Genomic DNA, 24,444 nt, shown 5'->3' on the forward strand with positions numbered 1-24,444 from the left:
TCAGACATCAGTTTGGTCTCATCTGCTGAGTCTGGGAACCTGAACCGGATTAACGGTTCTGACGTTAAACTAATCAGGTTTATGATCAAATTATTCAGATTTATATCAATGAAGAAATACGTTACGATGATCTGTAACTCCTGGATCGGCTCAAAGCCAACAATCCTGCAGCTTCTGGTCCAGAAGGATCCCGGTCCAGAAGGATCCTGGTCCAGATGGATCCTGGTCCAGAAGGATCCCGGTCCAGAAGGATCCTGGTCCAGATGGATCCCGGTCCAGAAGGATCCTGGTCCAGATGGATCCCGGTCCAGAAGGATCCAGGTCCAGATGGATCCCGGTCCAGAAGGATCCTGGTCCAGATGGATCCCGGTCCAGAAGGATCCAGGTCCAGATGGATCCCGGTCCAGAAGGATCCCGGTCCAGAAGGATCCTGGTCCAGATGGATCCCGGTCCAGAAGGATCCAGGTCCAGATGGATCCCGGTCCAGAAGGATCCTGGTCCAGATGGATCCCGGTCCAGAAGGATCCAGGTCCAGATGGATCCTGGTCCAGAGGGATCCAGGTCCAGATGGATCCAGGTCCAGAAGGATCCTGGTCCAGAAGGATCCTGGTCCAAAGCAGAAGACATCACACCCTCCACTGATGAGATGAGCTTCATTTTAGAGAAGTTTGGAAACAGGAATTATTGAATTATTTAGTTAGAATCAAATGATTTATGATGTCAATATTTATTAGAAAGTTCAGAGAAATAATTTTCACTTCACTTTAAAACTTCATGGATCTTCCACAACAATCACAGAGAGTCAGATGAAGAGTCAAAGTTCTGGTTCTGGTTCTGGAAGGTTCCTCAGCCAGCAGATTGACTGGTGACAGGTGAGGGTGTCATGATTGGGTATAAAAGCAGCATACACCAAAGGTTCTTGCAAAACCGACGCATGGAGCAGTCGAACCATCACTGGATCCAGAACCAGAACCTGAATCTGGATCACACAAGGAGGAGGAATGACATGAACTCTGAGCAGAGACAGCACCAACAGTTCTCCGCTCAGATGGACAGAAAGACAGTGGACGCGTGTCCTGAGGTCAGTCCATGTTTCAGGTCGTTTCGGGACAAACGGACGTCTGTTTCTTCGTTCCACAGATCATGCAGATCCTCCAGGCCATCGCCACAGAAAGCTGGGATGTTCTGAAGGACATCATCAGTGTGAAGGTACCACAGATCCAGAGGTGGATGTTGGAGTTCTGGACAGACATGAGCTCCCATCATGGCATCTGTGGTTACTCCAGCGGGACGGTGTTGGACCTGAACGACTTCCAGCGGGACGTGTCGGACCTGAACGACTTCCAGCGGGACATGTCGGACCTGAACGACTTCCAGCGGGACGTGTCGGACCCGAACGACTTCCAGCGGGACATGTTGGACCTAAACGACTTCCAGCGGGACGGTGTTGGACCTGAATGACTTCCAGCAGGACATGTCGGACCTGAACGACTTCAAGCGGGACATGTCGGACCTGAACAACTTCAAGCGGGACATGTCGGACCTGAACGACTTCAAGCGGGACATGTCGGACCTGAACGACTTCCAGCAGGACATGTCGGACCTGAACGACTTCCAGCAGGACATGTTGGACCTAAACGACTTCCAGCAGGACATGTTGGACCTGAACGACTTCCAGAGGGACATGTCGGACCTGAACGACTTCCAGCGGGACATGTCGGACCTGAACGACTTCCAGTGGGACGTGTCGGACCTGAACGACTTCCAGCAGGACATGTTGGACCTGAACGACTTCCAGCAGGACATGTTGGACCTGAACAACTTCAAGCGGGACATGTCGGACCTGAACGACTTCAAGCGGGACGTGTCGGACCTGAACGACTTCCAGCGGGACGTGTCGGACCTGAACGACTTCCAGCGGGACGTGTCGGACCTGAACGACTTCCAGCGGGACGTGTTGGACCTAAACGACTTCCAGAGGGACGTGTCGGACCTGAACGACTTCCAGAGGGACATGTCGGACCTGAACGACTTCAAGCAGGACATGTTGGACCTAAACGACTTCCAGAGGGACGTGTCGGACCTGAACGACTTCCAGAGGGACATGTCGGACCTGAACGACTTCCAGCGGGACGTGTCGGACCTGAACGACTTCCAGCAGGACATGTTGGACCTAAACGACTTCCAGCAGGACATGTTGGACCTGAACAACTTCAAGCGGGACATGTCGGACCTGAACGACTTCCAGCAGGACATGTTGGACCTAAACGACTTCCAGCAGGACATGTCGGACCTGAACGACTTCCAGCAGGACATGTTGGACCTAAACGACTTCCAGCAGGACGTGTTGGACCTGAACGACTTCCAGCAGGACATGTTGGACCTAAACGACTTCCAGCAGGACGTGTTGGACCTGAACGACTTCCAGCGGGACGTGTCGGACCTGAACGACTTCCAGAGGGACATGTCGGACCTGAACGACTTCAAGCGGGACATGTCGGACCTGAACGACTTCAAGCGGGACATGTCGGACCTGAACGACTTCAAGCGGGACATGTCGGACCTGAACGACTTCCAGCGGGACGTGTCGGACCTGAACGACTTCCAGCAGGACATGTTGGACCTGAACGACTTCCAGCAGGACATGTTGGACCTGAACAACTTCAAGCGGGACATGTCGGACCTGAACGACTTCAAGCGGGACGTGTCGGACCTGAACGACTTCCAGCAGGACATGTTGGACCTGAACGACTTCCAGCGGGACATGTCGGACCTGAACGACTTCCAGCAGGACATGTTGGACCTGAACGACTTCCAGCAGGACATGTTGGACCTAAACGACTTTCAGCAGGACATGTTGGACCTGAACGACTTCCAGCAGGACATGTTGGACCTGAACGACTTCCAGCAGGACATGTTGGACCTAAACGACTTTCAGCAGGACATGTTGGACCTGAACGACTTCCAGCAGGACATGTTGGACCTGAACAACTTCAAGCGGGACATGTCGGACCTGAACGACTTCCAGCAGGACATGTCGGACCTAAACGACTTCCAGCAGGACATGTTGGACCTGAACGACTTCCAGCAGGACATGTTGGACCTAAACGACTTCCAGCAGGACATGTTGGACCTAAACGCCTTCCAGCAGGACATGTTGGACCTGAACGACTTCCAGCGGGACGTGTCGGACCTGAACGACTTCCAGCGGGACATGTTGGACCTGAACGACTTCCAGCAGGACATGTCTGACCTGAACGACTTCCAGCAGGACATGTTGGACCTGAACGACTTCCAGAGGGACATGTCGGACCTGAACGACTTCCAGAGGGACGTGTCGGACCTGAACGACTTCCAGCGGGACGTGTCGGACCTGAACGACTTCCAGCGGGACGTGTCGGACCTGAACGACTTCCAGCGGGACGTGTCGGACCTGAACGACTTCCAGCGGGACGTGTCGGACCTGAACGACTTCCAGCGGGACGTGTCGGACCTGAACGACTTCCAGCGGGACATGTCGGACCTGAACGACTTCCAGCGGGACGTGTCGGACCTGAACGACTTCCAGCAGGACATGTTGGACCTGAACGACTTCCAGCGGGACATGTTGGACCTGAACGACTTCCAGCGGGACATGTTGGACCTAAACGACTTCCAGCGGGACATGTCGGACCTGAACGACTTCCAGCAGGACATGTTGGACCTGAACGACTTCCAGCGGGACATGTTGGACCTGAACGACTTCCAGCGGGACATGTTGGGAGCATCGCGAGGAGGAGAACCAGACAACGGCAACAGGGGACGGTAGAGCAGCAGGAATCTGGGATTCAGCAGGAATGGACACAGATTCCTCTGGAAAACTGGAACCATCAGGATCCTCAGTTCATTAAAAAGTCTCATTAACAGGAAGCCAATGGAACACAGTAGAAACATGCCTCTATCCAACGTCTACTGCAGCAGGTTTTACATCTGGTTCTACTTTCTGGATGTAATGAAGAAGACGATGAAGATTTATTTAATAATGAACCAACTCAGAACAAGTTTTCTGTAAATAAAGTCTGTTTTTCTTTTTAATCGATTGATTTTTGATGTTTAGAAAGAAAAACCTGGGAATAAGAGCAACTTTACTGGGAATTCTGCTGGTTTAAATCGAGTTTACTGGTTTGGAAGTTTGGATCATGCGCAGCTTCTCGGTGGTGCGAATGTGGAACGATCCAACATGCAGCGTCAAATACGACTGATGGAAGAAAATAGAAAAGAGACAAAGCTGTAAAGTGAAACCGCCAGTCAGGCTGTGGTCGAGCGAGCTTCGGCTGTACTGGTGGAGCTGGAGAGAGACTGGGAGAGGGGGCCATATGGTTTGGAGTGCAATAAGTTGAATTCACTGCAACAAAGAAGTAATTGAGCAGGAGAGAAGGAGCAGGGAGTCCTGACTGGACAAAGCTCCAGAAACTCTCCTCATTCAGCCTGATGAAGCTGTTGTCTGGGGGGGATTGGCGGAGGCCGGGTGGAGGCTGGGCGGAGGAGGCCGAGCGGTCCTGGACGTGATTTGTCATACAATCTGAATCTTTAGGAGGGCCACAGCAGAGACACCTCCTCTCCATATGTCTACTTCGTTTGCATCTGAAAGCTGCGGGGCTGAAGGCTGGGAGGAGGAGGAAGGTGGGGAGGGGTCAAGCTGCCTCTCTGCATCATCATGTCTGAGGATATTTGTGGGTTTAGATGTTGTTTTACTTCAGAAAGAAGCCAGATTATAAAGAAACTGAGACTGAAATCAGAATAAATTCATGTTCAGCAGAGAAAAAATCCCACGAAGAAGAAGAGAAACGATGCCAGCGAAGAAACGAATGGGAAGGAAAAGATGGAAAAACAGAGTATCCATCCTGTCTCCTTACCCACTCATTCCAAAGCAGGCCACAAAGAGACAAAGAAGTCAAGACAACACAGGCGGGGAAGGAAAGAGGAGGCGAAAGAGGAGCAAAACCATCAAACATTAAAAGTTCTTCATGACATTAAAAACAGGATGGAAAAGAGGAAAAACAAAGATGAAGACAAACAAACGTGTTTGTGGTCAGAACTTCTGTTTTCACATTTTATTTTCACCAACCCACCTGTCAGATAACAAACCCGTTACCATGACAACACAGCAAGGCGTTGAGGCCTCGGGGACGAGATGTCAATTCCTTCTAAATGAACCAGAACAGAACCAGAACAGAACTCAGATGTTCAGACAAGAAGAAAGAGAGGAAGAGGAAGGAAGACGGAGAGGAAGAAAAGGAAAGGGGAAGATGATAAAAAAGAAGATGTAGATGAGACAAAATTATGAAAAAGATGATGAGAAAAAATAGGAGGAATGATGAAGACGACAAGAATAAGGTCCAGAGAAGAGGAAAAAGAGGATTAGAAAGAAGGTGAGGGTTAAAAACGATGGCAAGAAAGAAGAAGTGGATAAAAAAATATTAACAGATAGAAGTGGAAGAAGACAACATGAAGGCAAAGAAGAAGAAGGAAAAGAAATTTAGAGATAAAAGAAAGAAAAAAGCAAAAACATGAAGATGAAGATGAGAGAAGACAGAACTGAGGCAGACGAGAAGAGGAAAAGGAAGAAAAACAATCAACAAAGAAGAGAAGAAAGAAGACAAAGATGTGAAGATGAAGGTGGTGAGGAAGGAGAAGGTGGAAGACCAGAAGATGGAAGCGGAATGGAAAAAATGGAAAGGAGAAGAAGAACATCAAAAAGAAAGATGAAGAAGAATGAAAAGAAAATGAAAACATGAAGAAGTAGATGGGGAAGAAGAGGAAGAAGGTGAGGAAGAGGAGCAGATAAAATAAGACAAAGGGTTGTCGTCTTTCAACTGGAAATCTTCTCCTGACTGTGCCGAAGTGTCTCTGGGCACCGAGCCCCAGGTTGCCCCCCGATGTGCCGGTCGGGTACGAGTGTGTGTGTACCCCTACACACACTGATCCGCTGAATGATTGTAGAATAGGTTTATGCTTCATTCGTCTTGCTGTGGATCTGGACCTGGACCTGGACCTGGACCTGGTTCTGGTGAGGACTCGGTGCTGTGGTCGAGCTCCACCGTTCCTAGTCTCTGGTTGAAGAACTTCTGCTTTTCTGTGTGTTCAGCTCTTAAAGGTGAAATCAGCAAGAACTAGCCTGCTTCCTCGCAGCTCTCCGGTCGTCCTCAGGCCTGCTGGAAGACCCCCCGATCCACCCAATCCACCCGATCCACCGTCCACCGGTTCCACCCGATCCACCGTCCACCCGATCCACCCGATCCACCGGTTCCACCGTCCACCCGATCCACCCGATCCACCGGTTCCACCGTCCACCCGATCCACCCGATCCACCATCCACCCGATCCACCGTCCACCCGATCCACCCGATCCACCGTCCACCCGATCCACCCGATCCACCGTCCACCCGATCCACCGTCCACCCGATCCACCCGATCCACCGTCCACCCGATCCACCCGATCCACCGTCCACCCGATCCACCGTCCACCCGATCCACCGTCCACCCGATCCACCCGATCCACCGTCCACCCGATCCACCCGATCCACCGTCCACCCGATCCACCCGATCCACCGTCCACCGGTTCCACCGTCCACCCGATCCACCCGATCCACCGTCCACCGTATCCACCCGATCCACCGTCCACCGTCCACCCGATCCACCCGATCCACCGTCCACCCGATCCACCGGTTCCACCGTCCACCCGATCCACCGTCCACCCGATCCACCCGATCCACCGTCCACCCGATCCACCCGATCCACCGTCCACCCGATCCACCCGATCCACCCGATCCACCGTCCACCCGATCCACCCGATCCACCGTCCACCGGTTCCACCGTCCACCCGATCCACCCGATCCACCGTCCACCGGTTCCACCGTCCACCCGATCCACCCGATCCACCCGATCCACCGTCCACCGTATCCACCCGATCCACCGTCCACCGTCCACCCGATCCACCCGATCCACCGTCCACCCGATCCACCGGTTCCACCGTCCACCCGATCCACCGTCCACCCGATCCACCCGATCCACCGTCCACCCGATCCACCGTCCACCCGATCCACCGTCCACCGTATCCACCCGATCCACCGTCCACCGTCCACCCGATCCACCCGATCCACCGTCCACCCGATCCACCCGATCCACCGTCCACCGTCCACCCGATCCACCCGATCCACCGTCCACCCGATCCACCCGATCCACCGTCCACCCGATCCACCCGATCCACCCGATCCACCCGATCCACCATCCACCCGATCCACCCGATCCACCATCCACCCGATCCACCCGATCCACCGTCCACCCGATCCACCGTCCACCCGATCCACCATCCACCCAATCCACCCGATCCACCGTCCACCGTCCACCCGATCCACCCGATCCACCGGTTCCACCGTCCACCCGATCCACCCGATCCACCGTCCACCCGATCCACCCGATCCACCGTCCACTTAATCCACCCGATCCACCCGCCTCGGACCCCGCAGCCGGACGGGGTTCCTCATCACTTCTCAGGATCCCGCAGCTGCAGAAGCATCATCTGGGTTTGGTGTCCTCGTTTCTCAGGTTTGGACGACGATGCTGCTTCAGTTTGTTGCGTGAAGAGATTAGAACACAACGAGTGGAGCTTGTCGCTATGAGAAGATCCACCTGAAGAGGAGCTGGAGGATCAGCTGAGGAGGAGCTGGAGGATCAGCTGAGGAGGAGCTGGAGGATCAGGACCAGTCACATCCTGATTTCAACATCAAACATAGAGTTATATCGACAAAGTCCACAACGTTTCTCTTCTGGGTTAAAATCGAGCTGAATAAAGTTTTTCCTGCCAAACCAACAGACAGTCAGAGACATTTATGTATTTTTAAACACACTACAGAACTTCTGCCATTTTCCCGTCCCGCGCCCCTTATTGTCGGCTAACTCGGCATCCATCTTGCATTGTCCCTGTTAGCTCTCTGCAGCCAGCAGAAGACGATCTTACGATGACTTTGTCTCTTTGTTTTAATCTTCTTACGTTTATTTTGCTAAATCGGCGACATTGGGTGTTTAAAACAGCCAGTTATTTTACTGTGAAGCGAAACATCACGCCCCAGATGTAAAAGTTGTATAGTGTCGGTTTTTCAGCCTCGGGACGCAGCTGGGCAGCAGCGGCTCCAGAAACGATAGATGTCACTGTGTCACCGAACAAGTCCGTGGACATGATGCAGAATTTTAAGGTAAAAAAGTTACGGAATGTGTCTTTACTGTCATTGCAGAGCACATCGAGAGCCCTGCGTTAATGCATTTTGACTAATCTTGCATTTCTATGATGTTAATTAAGGTCCAAAGGGATTCACTTGAAAACCGAACAACGAATTGAAAGCGAAAGTGAAGTGTTCATGTGAAGAGTACCCACAAATGAAAGCCCACATTGCCACAACCTAATGAAGTTCATGATGCATGAACCTTTCTGTCAGAATTTGTCAACTCAATCAGAATAAGAATGGCTCTGTTAGAAACTAAATAATTCTGTCGGAAAAAGAATCGCTCTGTTAGAAACTGACTCATTCCGCGAAAAAATGAATCATTCTGTCAAAAAAAGAATTGTTCTGTTAGAAAATGGCTAATTCCATTAGAATAAGAGTAGTTCTTGTAGAAAATGAACCATTCTGTTTGAAAAAAAAAAATCAATCAGAAAAAGAATAGCTCTGTCAGAAACCAAATCATTCAATTAGAAAATTAATCATTCTGTCAGAAAAAGAATCGTTCTGTTAGAAAATGACTCATTCCACCAGAAAAAACTCATTCTGGTAGAAAACAAATCATTCTGTTAAACAAAGGAATCGTTCTGTTACAAAATGAATAAATCTGTTAGAAAAGGAATCAATCAGAAAAAGAATCCTTCTGTTAGAAAAAGAATCATTTGGTTAGAAAATGAATAATTCCGTTAAAAAAAGAATCCATCAGAAAAAGATTCATTCCATTTAAAAAAGAATTGTTTTGTTAGAAATGAATAATTCTGTTAGAAAAAGAATCGTTTTGTTAGAAAATTAATCAAACCATCAGAAAAAGAATTGTTCTGTTCAAAAATGAATCTTTCTGTTTGAAAATGAATCAGAAAATGAATCGTTCTGTGTGATAATGAAACTGAATGTCAGGTTCTACTTATACAAGATGTGTGTGACTGTGGGATCAGTTCTTTATCAATCCAGCCACACTGTTCCCTGAACTTGATGCAAGACTCTTAATATGTTGCTAGTTGTAGCAGATGGTGTCAGGAGGCGGATCGAACCCCCGGCCTGTAGACTGATGACATCGTGTACCAGTTTTGTTGTGGCAGACTGGTCTGATCTGAGACCAGCACATTCCTGTAACGATGTCTGAGAGGAGCTTTAAATAGTCCTCCTGTTCTCCAAGGGAACAATCAGCCAGTGTGTCGCTCCACTCTGATCCTGATGATGATGATGATGATGATGGTGGAGGTGATGATGATATGCAGAGGGAGGATGGAGGGAGGGGGGCGGTCCTGACACCAACATCGGGTCGTGACCTGCTGGCTCCTTGCAGACATCTGTAGCTGCAGCACATTCCCTGACATCTCCTTGCAGCCAATCAGCTTTCTGCAACAACGTGTGACCTGCAGCCCTGCAGAGGCCACGCCCCCTACGACAAGCGCCCTCATTAGCATGCATGACCGTGGTCCTGGTCTGAATCTGACCTGTCGGGCTACAATGGAGGCTGCAGCTGATCTACGGCTGCAGACATACCACAAAGAGAGGAGTTCCTCCTCTGCTTCCTCCCTCCGAGCTTTTGCTCAGCCGTGCAGGTCGGAAACTCTCCGCTGCCTCCTGCTGGCGGTAAGATGTTACTGCAGCGCTCACCTTATTCAGACCTCCTAAGATCAAAGCTGAAAGAAAATAAATGCAGACAGATTATTATCTTTGTCAGAATCACCCAAACAGCCTGGAAGTGAAGCTCCAGCAGGCTGAAAGAACCTGGAGTCTCCTGTGTACCGTCCAGGTGTGATAAGATCAACACTGCCCTCTGCTGGACAACACTGACAACTACACAGAGACGCACAAGAGGCTCTTATCTCAGGTATTTATGTCCTCTGTCCTCAGCTCCTCTTTCAGGAAATCTCTTTAACATGCTGAACACAAAGCTAACATGTTGTGCAATTCTAAAATTAAAATAGAGCTTCACCTCCCAGTTTGGCTTCGCAAAGCAGATCCTTCAGTGATTGGGCCTCCCAGTGGAACCAGTTTCCAGCCTGAACTCAGGAAGTAAACCTCCTCTCAGCCTTAAAGATCAGTTTCCAGACTTTCCTTTTTATTTCCCTTTAGTCCTGCTGTCATAGGCTGAGGCTGCTGGAGGACGTCCCATGATGCTCTGGGCTCCTTGCTGCTCTATGTCGAAATATCTGACCTCATTGTCACTGATTTATGTTTCTGGCTTTCTTTCTCAGCAGGTATACCTGGCTTAGCTGCTGGTTGACACATCTCCCTCAGCCAGTCCCACTTTTCCTAGTTCTAATGGAGGTTCTACTACTTAATAGGCTGAACCAGAGTGAACTAGACTGAAATAGTAAAACTGCATGAAGATGATTTTATTGTTAATTAGAGCTGTATAAATAAAGCCGAATCAAACATTCAGACTTTATAAGGTACTAGATTTTAGACATAAACTTGATTTTGATGTTTATTTTGGTCTCAATGTGTACCATTTTCTTTATATATATATATATATATATCATATATATGTAGTTGTATTATGTTGTATCTCAGTACAACATTGAAGATGTGTCATGCTACGGTGCATCATAGATGAATATTCTCAGTTAGTCCCACCCATTAAACAGGTGTGCGGGGCTAAAATTGAGCGTATTAACCATGGATTTTGTTACTTTGGTTGGAAGTTAAAGCTTCTGCTGAAATGATGTGATTGTTCTGTATTTATTTGTATCATGGCAGCCCAGGAAGCAGCTTCTGTAGTTGCTCCAGAGGAAAATATATCGCCATTCTGTGTGGACTGGTTTATTCCCAACATGCTGGTTTACCTGTTAACTGGATTTCTGTTGAGAAATTAGCTGAGAACAAAAATATGAAATTTGAAAAGCAGGAGCTGGAAATGAGTAAAAAATAAAGTTTTTCATCATTTCTGTTGCAATCTGAATAAAAAAAACGTGTTCAAACTGAGCTGCTGCTGCAGGTGTTGTGGAATATTTATTATATTATAGAAACAGAAATGTGCAGAAATCCTTTCACAAATGGAAAATGCACTAAAGAGTTGGTCAAAATATCAAAGATGAAATTCATTCATTCATTTTCTGAACTGCTTATTCCAATTCAGGGTCGTGGGGAAGCTGGAGCCTATCCCAGCTGGCTTTGGGTGACAGGCAGGGTACACCCTGGACAGCTTGCCAGTCCATCGCAGGGCCACACAGAGAGACAAACAACCACACTCATGCTCACTCCTAGGGGCAATTTAGAGTGACCAATTAACCTAACATGCATGTCTTTGGATGGTGGGAGGAAGCTGGAGTACCTGGAGAGAACCCATGCACACACGGGGAGAACAGGTGAAAAGGAATATAAAGATTGCCAAAATTAATTATAAAAATAAAGTGCAAAGCCTGTTTACTTCAGGACATTCTCGCTCTGCTTGGGACGGCGTGAAAACCATGATGGGGATGGGTTCTAATAAGAATCCTATCAGCACTGGAGTAAATAATGGATCTGACTTTAGCTTTGCTAACAAACTTAATTCATTTTACAATCGGTTTGATATTTATGATTTCAGGGATGAATTGACAGTTTTGAAGAACAGTGTAACTGAGCCAAAAAGCACTGTCCATGTCGATCGAGTTATGGTTGTAAAACTCTTTAAAGGAGTAAAGGAGAGGAAGAGCCCTGGCCCTGACGGTATTGGGGGACGGGTCCTAAAAAACTGTGCGGAGCAAGTGGCAGATATCTTTTGTTATATCTTTTCAAAATCTCTTGAGCTCTGTCAGATACCTGCCCTGTGGAAAAAATCCGTCATCGTTCCTGTTTCAAAAGTCAGGTCACCCAAAGAACTTAATGATTTCAGGCCCATCGCGCTTACATCTCTGGTCATGAAAGCCCTGGAAAAAGTAGTTAAGTCTGAATTGCTGAGTTGTGTCAATCCAATCCTTGACCCATTCCAATTTGCTTATCGGCCAGGTGGAGGTGTAGATGATGCAATCGCTACCCTCCTAAATTTGACACTCAGTCATCTCGAAGGTGCAAGGACGTTAGTGCGGCTGCTCTTCATTGACTTTTCCTCAGCCTTCAACTCAATTCAGCCACATCTACTGGCAGAGAGACTTAAATATATGAATGTGGATGGAACTTTGATTCTATGGCTAATTGACTTTCTAACATGCAGGACTCAGCAAGTTAGAGTCAACAGCATTCTGTCTGACTCTCTGGTTTCCTCCACCGGTGCACCTCAGGGTTGCATTTTGTCTCCCTTGTTGTTTGTATTGTACACAAATATGTGCCAAAGCCTCCATGAGAACCGCCATGTCATTAAGTTTGCTGATGATTCTGTCATAGTTTCTCTGGTCTCTGGTGATGTTCTTGATCATGGCCCTGTCTTGACTGACTTTCTTGAGTGGTGTCAGTCTTCTTTCCTGCACATAAATGTGTCAAAGACAAAAGAATTGTTGATAGATTTTAGGAAATCCACTCCTGCCCTCCCTCCTGCCCTGATAAATGGACAGGTAGTTGAGGTGGTGCATCAGTACAAGTACTTGGGAACAGTACTGGACAGTAAATTAACATTCGACACCCAGGTTGATGCTGTCTGTAGTAAAGCTCACCAGAAAATGCACTTCCTTCGCAAATTGAGATTTTTTAACGTCGACAATGTTTTTATGAAAATGTTTTATTCCTGTTTTGTGGAGTCAACTCTTACCTTTGCTTTTCTTTGCTGGTTTGGCATGTTAAATCTTAAAAATCGAAACCGCTTACAAAGCATAGTTAAAGAGTGCAGTAAAATTACTGGCTGTCAGTTAAGTGATTTGTGGGACCTTTACAAATGCAGGGCTGTATGCAAGGCAAAGAAAATCCTTGCAGATCCTGCCCATCCTCTGCACAGGCAGTTTCAGCCATTGCGCTCAGGCAGGAGATATTGCGTGCCTAAGTTTAAAACCAATAGAGTCAGAAACTCCTTCATCCCAAGAGCCATTGGATTTTTAAATAAATCATAGTTGTTAATTTGCTACTTTTAGCGTCGCTTTATGTGCTGTGATGTTCTCATCTTACCATGTTTCCACTGTTATTAACTTGCCTTTTATTATTTTATTATATTATTTTATTATTATTTTATTATTTTACTATTTTTATTTTATTATTTTACTATTTTTATTGTTTGTTGTTGTTGACTGATTGCACTTTTATGCTACCGGCTGCACACAAATTGCCCTTCGGGGACCTAATAAAGTATTGATTGATTGATTGATTGATTGAACATGCAAACTCCACACAGAAAGGCCACTGACCAAACCCCTCCCCAGCCAAGGATTGAACCAGTGAACCTCTTGCTGTGAGGCCATAGTGCTAACCACTGTTCCACCGTGCAGCCCCCAAAGATGAAATTATTTAGAAAAACAGAGATTTCTCTTTGTAAATGTGTTGATTTCTGCTCTGCCCTGAACGAGCTGCATTCTTCCCCTGCCTGGTTGCAGATTATCTTCACCTTTGCTGCTCTCTATTTAACACCTGCCCTAGATCTGCTAGCTGTGAGATCGTCTGTCTTCCCCACAGCCTTCAAGAGTAGCTCATGTGTCTGTTTCTGAGAGAATACCTGGCTTTGACCCAACCACCATCTTCGCTTCATCCTTATTGGTACGAGATTGACCACCTGTTGCTGAATCCTGCCTGAATCTGACCCTGCCTCTTGCTCGCCCCTTTTTCTTCCTCTCCCTCGTGTCTTTTGTTTGGACCCTGGACTGTTTTGGACCTTGGGATTTTGGATTGTGGAGATAATTTTCCCTGCTCTGGAGGACCACTCTGGGGCTTCCTAGCCACCCTGCTCCTGGTAAACATCTGTTTTTGGCCTCTTTATTATCATTCCACCCCTGTTTTTGGCTCACCTCTGTTTCTGTTCCAGGCCTCCTGATGACCAGAAAAGCAAGACACCATCATTTTTTCACTAAATCTGTTTCACCTCCACTGTTGGCTGAGTTTTGGGTTCTGGCTTCGACATTAACTCTGCAGTTTTTTCTTTTTTTTTCTTTTTGTCATGACACATAAAAACACAATATTTACAGTTTTGTTTATTCTAAGAGTCAAAAATATACTTTTGTTTAGAGATCTCATTTCAGACCATCTGATTTATACGAAACCGCTTGTCTCTAGTTCTACACAATGAATCGTAGAAACATCCTGAACAGGGGTGTCCAGCTCCATGTGTCCCTGCTCCAACACACCTGACTCAAACTAACCAGTCATTGTGCAGAGCTTCATTGGCTGTTGTATCTATTTAATGGAAGCCAGGTGTGTTGGAGCAGGGACACATAGAAAACCTGCAGGACAGCGGCCCTCGAGGACTGACTTTCGGCACCCCTTACCTAAAATATGCAGTGGAGGCCCCTGAGGACCAGGACTTGAGGTCCCTGGCTTATGTTTGCTGGGATGGGCTCCAGCTTCCCACAACCCTGAACTGGACTTGTACTGGTTAAAAGAAATGGGTTTAGTGGGTCCGCTGGTAAAAATGGTTCTTGTGTGAGTTCACATCGCAGAGCTGGAGCCTGAAACGTAGGATGACCAATCACTGAGCCTCTGTTGATGAAATGAAAAATACTGTGGGAAAATAACTGCTTCCCTGACTAGAACTATTCTGGATCACTGAGTGGAACCCGCCGCAGGTGATCGATCAGAATCACGCAGATCAGGGGTGTAAAACTCCGCTCCTCCAGGGCCAATATCCAGCAGGTTTTTATTGTTTCCCTGCACCGACACAGCCGATTCAAATCAAATGCATCCAGCAGTGTCTTGTCAACCAATTTATCAGTTTGGGTCAGGTGTGTTGGAGCATGGAGACGACAAAAACCCTCAGGATACCGGCCCTCAAGGACTGAAGTTTGACACCTGTGACGTAGGTCGATGTCTTTATTTGAGGCACAGCCGTCTGGTGACTCGGTGATTCTGAATGAATGAAATGAACCCACAGAAAATCAGGACTAAAGCAATAAACATAGAAAGTCTAAACTATATAGGCTAATATGACTGCTGGGTTAACCTGAAATGAATCTAAGCTTAAAATAATGACTGACTGAGCAATAAAATTACTGCAACTAAGAATAGAGGCAGAAAGAGGCGAAATAAAGAATTCTGGTGTCAGCATTAATAATGAGGCAACACTGCCACCTACTGCTCACAAGGCGCATTCTGCTTCCCAAACTGCTGCTTCATCCTCATTTCAGCTTTTATATAACTTGTCTACCAAAACGTTGGTTGTGCTACCAATGCAAGAATGTCAGACACAACATAAATGTTGGAAAGATACATACAAACCAGAGCAGTAATAAGCTTAGCTGCTTTTCAAAGTTCACCAGAAACAGGCTGAATTATCTTAAGAAGTATTCAACTTTGTAATTACACTTTAAAGGTAACGAACTGTCTCTCAGTCACTTCCAGCAGATGACAGCTGCGGTGAAAAACGGCAACACTCCAGTAAAAAGCGACTTGTTTCTGTGCAGAAAGATGCATTAATTAAAAAGCACAATGAGAGGCATGCTCTGATTGGCTGGCTGGTGGGAGTGGAGAGCCAGTGTTAGGCTGCCTTCACAGTCTGATTAACAAATACTTTATTAATCCCCAAAAGGGAAATTCAATATTCTAGTAAATAATAATTAACTAATAAATATAATACAATAAAAAAAAAAGCTGTATAATATATATTTGCCAGGTACATGGCTGCAGAAGAGAGCTAATATTCAGGGTCACTGAAAATGATGTTTATATTTTTGTTGTTTGTTTGTTTGTCTCTTTCTTTATGTACAGCTGTAAAGAACAGTTAAAAATGTGGAAATATGATAAACGGTTGTGGTGGAATTATGCGTATAGTGTAGTTTTAATATGTTACTCATTTATTAAGTTTCTTTTAAGTAGTACAAGATATATTTTCTGCATAGTTAGAGTAGTTCAGTCAGCTTGCTTTAGTAGATTCATGCATAAAACTAAGTGTTCTGTTCACGGCCTGTTTCAGCTTTGACTGTTGTTATCTCCAAGCTAGCAGTTGTTTTGACCAGTGCTGCCAGGCAGGTTGTTTGTGTATGTTTAAAGAACACTGGAGCACTCTGAGCAGGGGAGAGCTCTCCAGACCTCTCGCCCACAACATCTGTACATGATCAATAAATTGAACAGAAAACAGTTGATTTATAGATTTATTTCTCATCGGATAAATTCCACGACAACGGTAAACACTGATGGCAAAGGGGTGGGGTTTAACAAGCTTTATTTTTACTTCCGCCCACTCCTTTTACAGTATGTCTGGTTTCATTGCTACTTTTGGTTTTTCTATGTTTCATTTTATTTTATTGGACACATGGAAATAAACTTTCCACATAACTGGAGGAGGTCTTGTTCCGGAGGCTGATGGCTGCTGGCAGGAATGATCTTCTGTATCTTTCAGTCTTACATCGGACCTGAAGAAGCCTCTCACTGAACACACTTTGTTGTTTCATCACTGTGTTGTGGAGAGGGTGTGAAGAATCCTCCATCTTCATCATCAGCTTGTGCAGCATTCTTCTTTGGACAATCAGCTCCAGCGGCTCCAGAGTTACTCCAAGCACAGAAGCAGCTTTCTGGATCAGTTTGTTGATTCTCTTCAAGTCTCTGGTTCTGATGCTACTACCCCAGCAGATGCTGCAAAGCTGACTGCACTCTCCACAACAGACTTATAGAAGATAAGCAACATCTTGGTGCAGACGTTAAACCATCTCAGCTTCCTTAAGAAGTACAGTCTGCTCTGACCTTTCTTGTAGATGTAGTCAGTGTTGCATTTCCAGTCCAGTTTGTTTTCCAGCTGAACTCCAAGATACTTGTATTCCTCCACCACCTCCACCTCCTCTCCCAGGATGGAAACAGTGCTTTGTTTGTTCTTCTTCCTCCTGAAGTCAACAATCATCTCTTTTGTTTTGCTGCTATTTAATATGAGATGATGTTTAAATTCCTCCTGGGAAACATCAAGTTATTAAACACTGACACGATCAGTTTAATTGACTTAAAAACAGATAATTTTGCTGATTTTATTTATAATTTCTATGAACTTTGTAAAAATATTAAAACAGTTTGATGTTTATTCACTTGTTTCATTGTTTCCTGATTTACTCATAAAGTGTGTGTTAGAATATTGAAGAGAGCGGGTCGTCGAGTGTGTGTGTGTCATAGTGACACTTATCTTTCCGGTGGACAGAGAGAACTGGGAGTAACTGGGGGAGTGTGTGTGTGTGTGTGTGTGTGTGGATGGCAGAAACTACCAAACTGTTCGGAGGGGTATGAATAAGAGGAAAATAGAAAAAGGCTTCAGAGTCTCGGTTCTGCGGAGGATTTCCGGATAAATGAATTGTTCATTATAAACTTTGGTTTCTCATAAAAGTTTGAGCTTTAAAACTTTATTCTGTTTCTGATCTCATTTCAGTCAACGTTCCCGGCAGGATCGAGGGGAATATTTAACTAATTACACTGTTTATTATCGGCATTTATCATAAATATGACCTCATTACCATATGTAGTTATTGATCGCTTTATTATAATTTTAATAAATACTTAATTATTGAAGCTGTATTTTTGTATTTTACTGATGAAACCTGATCGATGCTTTGACTGGTTTGACGACTGATTCAATAAAACTGGTTTTCCCTCTTCTTGTTTGTTCTGCAAGTACAAAATCTGGTTAGAAACCCAAATCTCCTACAGAAAACCTTGCTTCTGAACGCCTCATCATCATGAAAGCTCTTCAGTTTTCAACCAATCCGAGCAGCCCGACATGTTTCTCACAAAATCCGACACATTTTCTCCTTTTTCTCCATAAACATTTATTTCCAAGTAGTTTAAGAAAAAATAGATTTTTTTTTTACAAGTTTTTGTTTTATTTGATTTTTATACAGTACTTTCTGTGCGTTTAGAAAAAAGTCAACACTATATCAGTCAACGAGGCAACAGAAGAAGAAACAGGGAGAACGGCACACCAACACGACCAGCTCAGACCGGATCACGCTCTAAACTACCTGGGTTAAAGCCGGACCAGAAAGCGGGTTCAGGTGCGAGGAACTCGGTGGCGCCTGCAGGACGTCTGACAGCAGCGAACAGAGAAGAAGAAAAGTGCAACAGAAACACGACACAGTTTGTCCTAAACTCAAAGTGACGAAAACTCCTCTCAGCTGATTTACATTCAGAGAGTTCACACACACACACACACACACACACACACACACACACACACACACACACACACACACACACACACACACACACACACGTGCGCGCGCAGGTGGTCCAGCCGGTCTGGCGTCCAACGGGAAGCAGGAAGTGATGCGAACGGAACGTTTGTCTCAACACATGCAAGGCGAGCGCAGAACTTTGGCAACACGTCAGGCTGAAGGTTTGAGTGGAAAATACTGCACACATCCTGGTGATGATGTCACAGTGCGGGCTGGAGCGGAGGGGGCGGAGCCCGGCAGGGTCACATGACGTGTTTCTGGATGCCCGGGGTGAACTCCTTGGCGTTGGGATTCAGGCTGCTGTTCATCTGGGAGGGGGGGGGGGGGGAGAAGAAACACGTCAGTCTGAGATGGAGGGAGCTGAGCCGTGATTGGTCAATGCAAACGGAACGCACCACGACGTCCAGGTCGTCGGCGTCGCCGTGCACGTCCGCGTCCAGCACCAGCAGGCTGATCTGCTCCTGCAGCTGGCTGATGGCGGCGGGGGGGAGGTCTCTGGACGGGATGAACCACTCCCACTCTTCCTCCTCCTCCAGCATCTCCTGGAAGCAGCGCTCGATGAACTCCTCCTCCCAGAGCTCCTCCTCCACCTGCACACACACACACCCAACAGGAGCTGTCAATCTCTTCTGGTTGCTAGGCAACCATATCTCGTATTCACAACCTCAAGCAGAGCGTCTTTCCACGCAAGAGGCCGACAGGCTCCTCTACTGCCTGATGGTGTTCCTGATCCGTTTGTGTCTCCGAGACTCAAACCGTGAAAGATGGGCGGGGCCGAACCAGAACGCAGCTTCATCTTCGTCACATGGAGACCAGAGTCATGTGACCCTCAGCAGCGGCTGGGGGTCACATGACCCTGAGACGCTGCACAGATCTGCAAGCTACAGGTGTAAGCGGTAGGGGTGGGAAAATCGTATCGAAAAATAAAAAATCTGGATTTTTTTTGCTTCACAATTTTAAAATCTATTTTTTTGTGAAAAAAATCTGTTTTTTCCCAACTCAATAAAAAATTTATAATGGATTATTTTTTATTGTTTTTATTGATCTTTTTACTTGTGTTCTTGGGCATTATAGCAGCAGAATGATGGTCTGGCTACTTTGTTGTTTTTTTTTCTCATTGAAATCAAGAAAAATGAAAACGTTTTATTCAATTATTTTGTTTTTTAATCAACCTGAACAACAAAACAGGATTTAGAACTAAACGGTGCTGGAAAACTTTGGCGGGTCTCTGAGCGCCATCGGCTCATCGGGAACATCTGCGTGTAACTCTACCAGATGAATGGATGGTTTTGTCTGGGCGTTTACATCCCGTCCAGGTTTTACACGTCTTTATTCAGACTCTTTCCAGTAAATCCACACATAGAGCCATGAGAAGAACACATTCTGTTTTAACCTGTAAATTATCTCAGACTTTCCACCAATCACGGCTTAAATAAACGGTAATGTCCAATCAGGCGCTGCCAAAGATATACAAGTGGGGAGAAAAGAAGAAAATAATGATCCTCTAAAGCACATATGTCAAAGTCAAGGCCCGCGGGCCGAATCCGGCCCACGAATGAATTATCTATGGCCCCCGGGATGATATTTGATTAGTATTAGAACCGGCCCGCAGGCTGTAGCCACCCGCTGGTGTTTTGCACGCACCAATACTACATTTCCCACAATGCAACGGTAACCCGCGAACTCACTGCAGCGCAGCAAGCGGACCTCGGCTTCATCATTCATTAGCAGTCAGAGCAGATGTCAACTTTCAGCTACCTCCTCCCCAAAAAATGGCTAAACGGAAGGTGGATGCTGAGAACAGGGGGTTTGAAGCTATGTGGGAGGCAGAGTACATGTTCACTGAGGTAAATGGCAAACCTGTGTGTCTTCTGTGTGGAGAAAGTTTGGCTGTAATGAAAGAATACAATCTAAGAAGGCACCATGAAACGTCTAAGAAACACACAGAAAGTATTGTTTTGTCTGTGTGCCATATATTTTTGTATTTTATTTTATTGTATTTTATTTATTTATTTATATTTATTTTTCAGTTAATGGACTCAGGGGGAATTGCAGATAAGAGCCATGAGAAAGAATACAACTGATTTGATTTATTCTATATTTTCGCATTTTACTATTTGAAGCAGTAATTGGTAGGATAATAGAGCAGCATAATATTGCATTTTCAGTTTATAATGCATGCAGTTTCATTTATGCATTTATCTTGATATAAGGAACTTATTTTGTTTCTGAAGGAAAATTGCTTTTTTGCTGTTTGCCTGTTGAAAATGTTTTCTCTTTAACTTACTGACAGAGCCATAAGAAAATATTTATTCATTTAATGTACAGGACATGTGATTTTTCTTTGAAGGCAGTTTGTTCTTGTCTGTGTGTCTGCTGAAAAATGTTTTCCTGATTATTCATTTAATCATTAAATAATATACTGTGTTAGGTCTTGGTTCAATAGACTACGTACAATAATTTCAATATGTTTTAATAAACATTGAACCAATCCGGCCCTCGGCTTATAGCCAATTTGTTTTTTTGGCCCTCTGTGTATTTGACTCTGACATCCCTGCTCTAAAGGCAGGAAGACGTTTCTGATGCTCGGCGGTGCCAAGAACCAGCCGGGCCAGTTCTGTGAGGATCGTAGACACAAAGTAACATAAATAAGATTGTAAATGAGGAAAAGGTGTTTGGGTTTAGTCGCTGCTGATCTGTGTTTTGTTTCTACAAACTTCTGTTTTCTTCTTCTGGCTGCTCTTTATGCTGCTTTTTCCACTCATACATTCATTTTAACTTCATAATCTGACAGCTGAGGTGAAAACATCATGTCTGCGTGCCTACTGGGGCCAAAAGGGACCAATTTCTATGTTTTATATAGAAAAAACAAATAAACATAAAAAGAAAAGGCAGAACTAAACAGCAGAGAGTAGCTCGGGGTTTTAAGGGTTAATCCCAGCCAGGCTGTGTTTACATGCTCACTGGGATCTGAACTAGGTCATCCAGGTCCCTGTTGTTCAGGTTTCACGTCTGCAGACAGAACCAGACCAGGACTTTCTTTTAGACTAAAACAAACTGGTTTCTAACAGATCTGCGGGGTAAGACCTGATCTAGACATGTTTATATCATGTCTGCAGACAGAACCAGACCAGGACTTTCTTTTAGACTAAAACAAACTGGTTTCTAACAGATCTGCGGGGTAAGACCTGATCTAGACATGTTTATATCATGTCTGCAGACAGAACCAGACCAGGACTTTCTTTTAGACTAAAACAAACTGGTTTCTAACAGATCTGCGGGGTAAGACCTGATCTAGACATGTTTATATCATGTCTGCAGACAGAACCAGACCAGGACTTTCTTTTAGACTAAAACAAACTGGTTTCTAACAGATCTGCGGGGTAAGACCTGATCTAGACATGTTTATATCATGTCTGCAGACAGAACCAGACCAGGACTTTCTTTTAGACTAAAACAAACTGGTTTCTAACAGATCTGCGGGGTAAGACCTGATCTAGACATGTTTATATCATGTCTGCAGACAGAACCAGACCAGGACTTTCTTTTAGACTAAAACAAACTGGTTTCTAACAGATCTGCGGGGTAAGACCTGATCTAGACATGTTTATATCATGTCTGCAGACAGAACCAGACCAGGACTTTCTTTTAGACTAAAACAAACTGGTTTCTAACAGATCTGCGGGGTAAGACCTGATCTAGACATGTTTATATCATGTCTGCAGACAGAACCAGACCAGGACTTTCTAGACTAAAACAACAGATTTCCAGGGTGAGACCTGATCTAGGTTTCTGAAGATCTAGACATCTTTATCATGTCTGAAAGAGCTGAAAATGTGCCTTCTCGTGCAGGACAGGTGTGCTGCGGCCTGCTCCTCCTCACCTGCCTGTTGAACTCCTCTTCGTTCTCCATCCACATGTACTCTGCGAAGGGGTTTTCCTCGGAGCTGAACTGGCTGCTGAGGACCACCTCTCCGCCCACCGCCATGGTGGGGACGACGCTGCTGATGCACGGGTCCTTCATGTCTCACGGTCCGGGCTCGGTGTGCGGTCCTGCGGGGAACAGAGGAGGGGTCTGACGGTGAAACAGGCGAAGCTCCGCGGGCAGAGCCGCCGTGAAGGCCTCTGTCTCAGACAAAAACAACAACAACAACAACAACAACAGGGGAGGCTAAAGAACGACGCTGACGTTCATACCGCGAACACACCACAAACTGCAACTCACCGCGACACAGTTCAGCAAAACAAACACACCCAAAATACGCAGGTCTGGTTTTAGCGTCAGATTACCTGGATGTTTGAGTCCTTCTGCTGCTGAAGAAGTCCTACGGTCAACTGTAACAATAATGGCCGCGCTGCCTATGTTTGTTTACATCTCACACGTCACTCGGTGCTCGCTTCTGATTGGCTGGACGGTCGTGCAGCGTTCAGGTACGCCTTGTCCGAGAAGTACTATTTTATGGAGTCGTTCTGGGACACAAAGTCCAGATATCAGGTTTTTTTTATTTGATGCAAAGTTAGAAAAAGAAAATTGGAAATATGAAGTAAGTTTTAACAACGAGTTTAAGTGTCAGTTCAACTGCTGTTAGCATTTGTTCTGTGATTGTTGCTGAAAGTGCACAAGTACTAGCATACTTTTTCCACACATTTTATATTTTACTCAAACATGTTTTTTTTATATTCCTTTTGGAATTGATCTTATTTTTTTTATTACAGATATAAATGTAATATTTCTTAATTCTATCTGTTATGTATTTAGATGAAAGTTATATTCCTGCTCTAAGTTACTGCATACTGAGTTCAGTGTTGTAAGCACTACTTTATGTTGTGCTGATGTGCAAAGTTGTGTAATGTGTCAGCTGAGTGATTTATAAAAAAACGTGGTTGATCTGACTCGTTCAGTTAAAAAAAAGCAGTGCATGAAGCAAATTTTCAATAAAATTCTTTGAATGTTTAATCTTCAGAAATAATTTACATATAATCCATCCATTTTCCTGTCGATGCACGGTGGCTGGGGCTTTTCCCCGCTGTTACAAAGACACAAGGATACACCCTGGTTGGGTTGCCAGTCCATCACAAGACCGATACACCAGACCACCATACAACTGCCTTTTACAAAGTGGAAATAGTACAGTATGGTTTGAACTTTTACATGATTTCACTGAAATAAATACAAGAAAACTCAATCTGCAAGTTGCTGTGGAAAATTCCTCATGTTTCTCTGCAGCTGTCCATGCACAACTGAAATCATTCATAAATATTTGAAGTATTTATCAGGCCCATTTATACAAAGAGACATCTGAAGGTGTAAATGAGAAATAAAAGATGATACTAATATCCCTGCACATGGCATTTCATATAGTCCCATGTACGTCGGTTTGGATAAAACCGTCTGCTAAATGACAGAGGAATATTACTGGCTTGATACAGCCTCAGATTTGGTTCATTTTTTCTTAATAAAAATATTATTTGGCACCATTTGTCTTTATTTAAAAGAATCTTGACAAGAAAGAAGGCAGAAAGTCCGAGACTCACACTGAAATAACTGCTTAAAGAGGATTCAGCCTCTCTTTCTGAGGCACTTGCCCAAATAGTTGAGCTTTACAAAACTCTGTTTTTATCACAGAGGTCATAGAAAATGTAAAAAACAAAGAAAAATCTCAATTTTCAGTCATCGTTCACCGCCAGAAAGGGGTAAAAGTGTAAGTTACTGAAGTCACCTCAATGCAACATTAAACTGTCCACTTCCGGTGGAAACTTACTGACTTTGCTGTGCAGAATTAACCTCATATTTTCACAAGCAGCTGTTTTTAGATAACATTTATACGCACAGAAAATAAGTCGTAAGATCTCCAGCTAGGCTTTTTAGACACAATGAGGAGGAAAAAGTCACAAAAAGCCAGAATATAAAAACAGAAGCTGCGCGAGACGTTTCGGCTATGAAGGCAAATCTCGCGATACTTGACGTCACGCCACGGT

The 24,444-nt window shown here is 45.3% G+C and overlaps 1 protein-coding gene across 1 annotated transcript; it reads right to left on the reverse strand.

Annotated features, from left to right (window-relative positions):
- Positions 1 to 18,041: 18,041 nt before the first annotated feature.
- Positions 18,042 to 22,874, reverse strand: LOC306763595 (polyadenylate-binding protein-interacting protein 2-like). The gene is made up of 4 exons (XM_079250442.1): positions 22,756 to 22,874; positions 22,349 to 22,518; positions 18,861 to 19,055; positions 18,042 to 18,773 (listed from the first exon to the last, which is right to left on the reverse strand). Exons 2-4 carry the CDS (start codon positions 22,487 to 22,489, stop codon positions 18,708 to 18,710), a joined length of 402 nt encoding a protein of 133 aa, XP_079106568.1. The 5' UTR covers positions 22,490 to 22,518; positions 22,756 to 22,874; the 3' UTR covers positions 18,042 to 18,707.
- Positions 22,875 to 24,444: the final 1,570 nt, after the last annotated feature.

Source organism: Telmatherina bonti (genome assembly GCF_933228915.1).
Source record: "Telmatherina bonti genome assembly, chromosome: 12".
Taxonomy (NCBI): Eukaryota; Metazoa; Chordata; class Actinopteri; order Atheriniformes; family Telmatherinidae; genus Telmatherina; species Telmatherina bonti.